The 3,583-nt window shown below is 52.8% G+C and overlaps 1 protein-coding gene across 1 annotated transcript in view; it reads left to right on the top strand.

Moving 5' to 3' along the window:
• Window positions 1-3,296: 3,296 nt before the first annotated feature.
• The window catches only part of LOC123078781 (pentatricopeptide repeat-containing protein At5g46100), a gene marked incomplete in the record, with an annotated part of 3,643 nt that continues 3,356 nt past the window's right edge, over window positions 3,297-3,583 (top strand). The window contains 1 exon segment of the mRNA XM_044501387.1: window positions 3,297-3,583. Within this exon segment, the coding sequence (XP_044357322.1) occupies window positions 3,396-3,583 (188 nt within the window).

The raw sequence follows: 3,583 nt of genomic DNA, 5'->3' as shown, positions 1-3,583 counted from the left end.
AGGCACCCCCCATATCCAGCACAAATATGGGGCGGTTCGGACGCGTCCGGGCACGCCTGCCACGTCGACTTGGCCCAGCCTGCCCCATGCCTGCCCCACAAATATCGCTGTCCGAAAAACCCTAAACCGCAGTCAATCCGAACTCCACTTCACTCCTTTCTCCGTCCACTCCACTTCTGATCCCCTCCAAACGCATCCGATGGCCAGCGACCGAAGCAGCGCTGCCTCCGGTGGGGACCCCGACTCCGACTGGTCTAGCCTGCTGCGCGAAGCAGACCCCGACGATGTGGAGGAGGTCGCCCTCCGCATCGCATTGAGGCGTTCGGTCGTCGACCAAGGCAGATCCAGCAATGGTGGATCCACTTCGTCAGTGGCCGACGCCCGTTGACGCAGCGCAGGCGACGTAGCCGGCCATTCCCGCCCGGCGCGCAGCTCCGCCCACTCCGCTCCTCTAGATACGCCGCCCGCCACCAGCATCCTCTGCTCTAGAGTTGTTGCCCGGCCACCGCTGTCGGATTCGGGGTTCCGCAGACCCTTGAGAGGTTCGAATTCTGGGGTGCATGCGAAGAACTCTCCCTCCCCGGTCTGCCTGCTCAACGATTCCACGGCCAAGCTCAACGAACCCAAAGAACGAGGGACACAGGGATTTATCCTGGTTCGGGCCATCTTGCGGTGTAATATCCTACTCCAGCTTTGTGGTGGATTGCCTCGAGGGGCTGAGAATGAACTAGTACAGTGGTGGAACAGCCTCAGGAGATGAGGTTTTCTTGAGCTCGATGAGCTGGTGAAGTGGTCAGGGTGGAATGGATCTCCCTCTCCCATGGTGGTGGCTAAGTCCTATTTATAGTGGCCTTGGTCCTCTTCCCAAATGTAGGCGGGAAGGGATCCCACAACGGCCAAATTTGAAAGGAGACAACTAGTACAAACTATCCTGACAAAAGTAGTCTTCGCCTGGAAAAGGCTCTGGTGGTGACGCTGTGGTGGGCTCCGTGATGACCTCCGTCCTGTCGTCCTGGTGGTCTTGGTCTTGTAGCACGGGAATGGAAACCTTTGCTTGATTCCTCGGGACTCCGCGCCTGCGCTTGCCTCCTTAGAACCAAAGAGGAAACTGGTACACTGCGCCCGCTGGCGCCCGTCTGCCCTTGGTCGTCATGGCTCACGTCATGTGAACCTCGCGAGGTGCACCTTGCATAGATATCTCCGCTCCTCGCGAGCCAGCCCAGTGAGGCCGCCCCTAGGGAGGTCTTGGTGTCGTCCGCATCACGAGCCTTGGCCCCTCGTGAGGGTCTTGAGTTGTTGCTGCTGAAGCTGGGCCGTACCGGGCCGTTGATGGAGCCACGCCACGGGCCGCAGGCAGGCAAGTCTGGGTACCCCCGTTCCCAGGACGCCGACAACCGCTGGGTCCTCGTGTCCGCGCCGGGGCCGATGCGCACTTGGACGTTCGAGTCGGAGGCACGAGCAACCCGACGCGAGCAGCAGCAGGCGAGGGAGAGGGCAGCGGCGGCGTCCGAGTCGATGTCGGCGCGCCGTCCGCGCGTGAGCGCGCCGGTCCATCATGAGGCAGCGCTCCTCGCTTCTATCCTCCGCCGCTCACGGAGACGGATGCGCGGCGCCCCCGCTGCAAGAATGCGAAAACACTCCGACTCGCCATCGAGTTGTCGGAGTGCGAGGCAGCAAAGGAGGCGAAGGCGAAGGCGGCCCGCCATGCGAAGGAGCAGGACCGCCTGCTTCGCAGGCTGTCGGGCATGAGGTGCAATTCCGACTCGGATAAGACGGACGGCTCCACCTCCAGCTATGACGACGACGCGCCTCCGCACGCCGACGCCTACACGGAGGAGGGGCACGGCCGCGCCGACGACCGGAAGGAGAAAGGGCCGGCGAGGAAATTGTGACTTCCTCCGCCCTTCCTTGTTCTGTTTATCTATACCTACTAATAAAGCAAGGTGCGTTTCTCCTATTTTTTCATCCGTTCATCATCGAAAATATTTTTCTTATATCCGAGGTGGTACTAAATTTTTGTGGTCTGCTAAAAAATAAAAAGTTTTGTCCAGAATTTCGTACGTGGGCCGCACGCGCTAAGGCCCATAAAAGCCCTGTGCACCGCTGGAAAACCTTATTGGTCACACAGCGCGGCATATAGGTCGAGCTTCCCGTCGGTCGCCCAATGTTGGTCCGGCCCATTTTTATTATTTCTGTGTTCTTTTTATATTTTTATTTTTTCCTTTTACCATAAATTAATTTTTTAACTTTTCAAAATTTCATTTTTTACTAATTTTTGTTAAATCTTATAATTCAAAATTTGTTCCCGCCTTAAAAAATATTTGGAAATTTAAAATTTTCTTTTCGCTAAAAATTTGTTTGAATTTCAATTTTTTTTCACATTTATTAAAAAATGATTTTCCTAGATTTGTGAAAAAAATTCATTACAAAAATAATAGAAATTCGAATATATTCATTTTACCGAAATGTTCACAAATTCAAAATAATGTTCGTGATTAAAAAGACATTTTTGAAAATTGATTTGAATGTTCAAAACAAGTTTCCACTTTAAAAAGTTGTTCACAAATTCAAAAAATGTTTGTTTCTCCGCCTTTAAAATGGTCCTGTTTACAAAAAATGTTTGTGAATTTAAGAAAATTTTCTTATTTCAATTTTTGTTTTCCTTTTTCTAGAAATTAATGATTTTTCAAAAAAATGCTCACATATTTTTTAAAAAAATCAGGAGGTCACCACAACCTCGAGAAAGAGGCGGATCTGAAGGAAAAAAAAATGCACGAATTGGGTAGTGGCTGCCACTCCCACCAACCCCACTACTATAAAGATCTCGCGGGCCAAACATGACTCGCGAGAACACCACAGCTCTCTGCTCTATCGCTCCACTGTCGTGTGGAGACCGTTTTGATGGACACATCAATTATCTCTCCCCATGCTTCTCGCAAACAATCTCTCCCGTTGCAACGCACAGGCATATGTGCTAGTATTTTATGTATGTTTCATAAGTTTGTAGTATGGATTTGCACTGTCCGTCGAAGAAACTCCGATGAATCATGTTTCTTTTGTCTGGTTAATCCGATGAACTGCGCTTTGATCTTGTGTTTTATATAGCGTGGCATGAATTGCATGGTTTTGAAGTTTTGGATATGAAGGACGCGAGTGTGAAAGACGAAATATAAGGGCATATTCACTCCGTGCATGCCGACACGCGACGCGTGCGCGGACGTTTGAGGGTCGGATTTGCCCGATGCGGCTGTAGATGCTCTGTGCGCGTTGAAAGGTTTGTAGGCGGAAATAGCTGAAGCAAAAACCGGCCCCGCTGCCTCCCTTTGTAGAGACCTCTGCCGCCGACGCCAAAGCGGCAAGCCGGCAAAGCTGCTTCTCATCCCTCCAACCCCCCAATGCCGCCGGCGAACCTCACCCCGACTAAATGGCCCAAGAACCTCACCGCCGAACACCTCCACCGCCTTGTCCGCGCCGAGCGTGACCCCCGCTGCGCGCTCGCCCTCTTCGACGCGGCCACCGCTGCCCCCGTCCCCACTTCCGCGCCCACACAAATCCTCCCCTCCCCCGACACCGTCTCCCTCCT

The sequence above is a fragment of the Triticum aestivum genome, chromosome 3D, assembly GCF_018294505.1.
Source record: "Triticum aestivum cultivar Chinese Spring chromosome 3D, IWGSC CS RefSeq v2.1, whole genome shotgun sequence".
Lineage (NCBI taxonomy): Eukaryota > Viridiplantae > Streptophyta > Magnoliopsida > Poales > Poaceae > Triticum > Triticum aestivum.
This window is presented reverse-complemented; position numbering and strand designations above follow the sequence as displayed.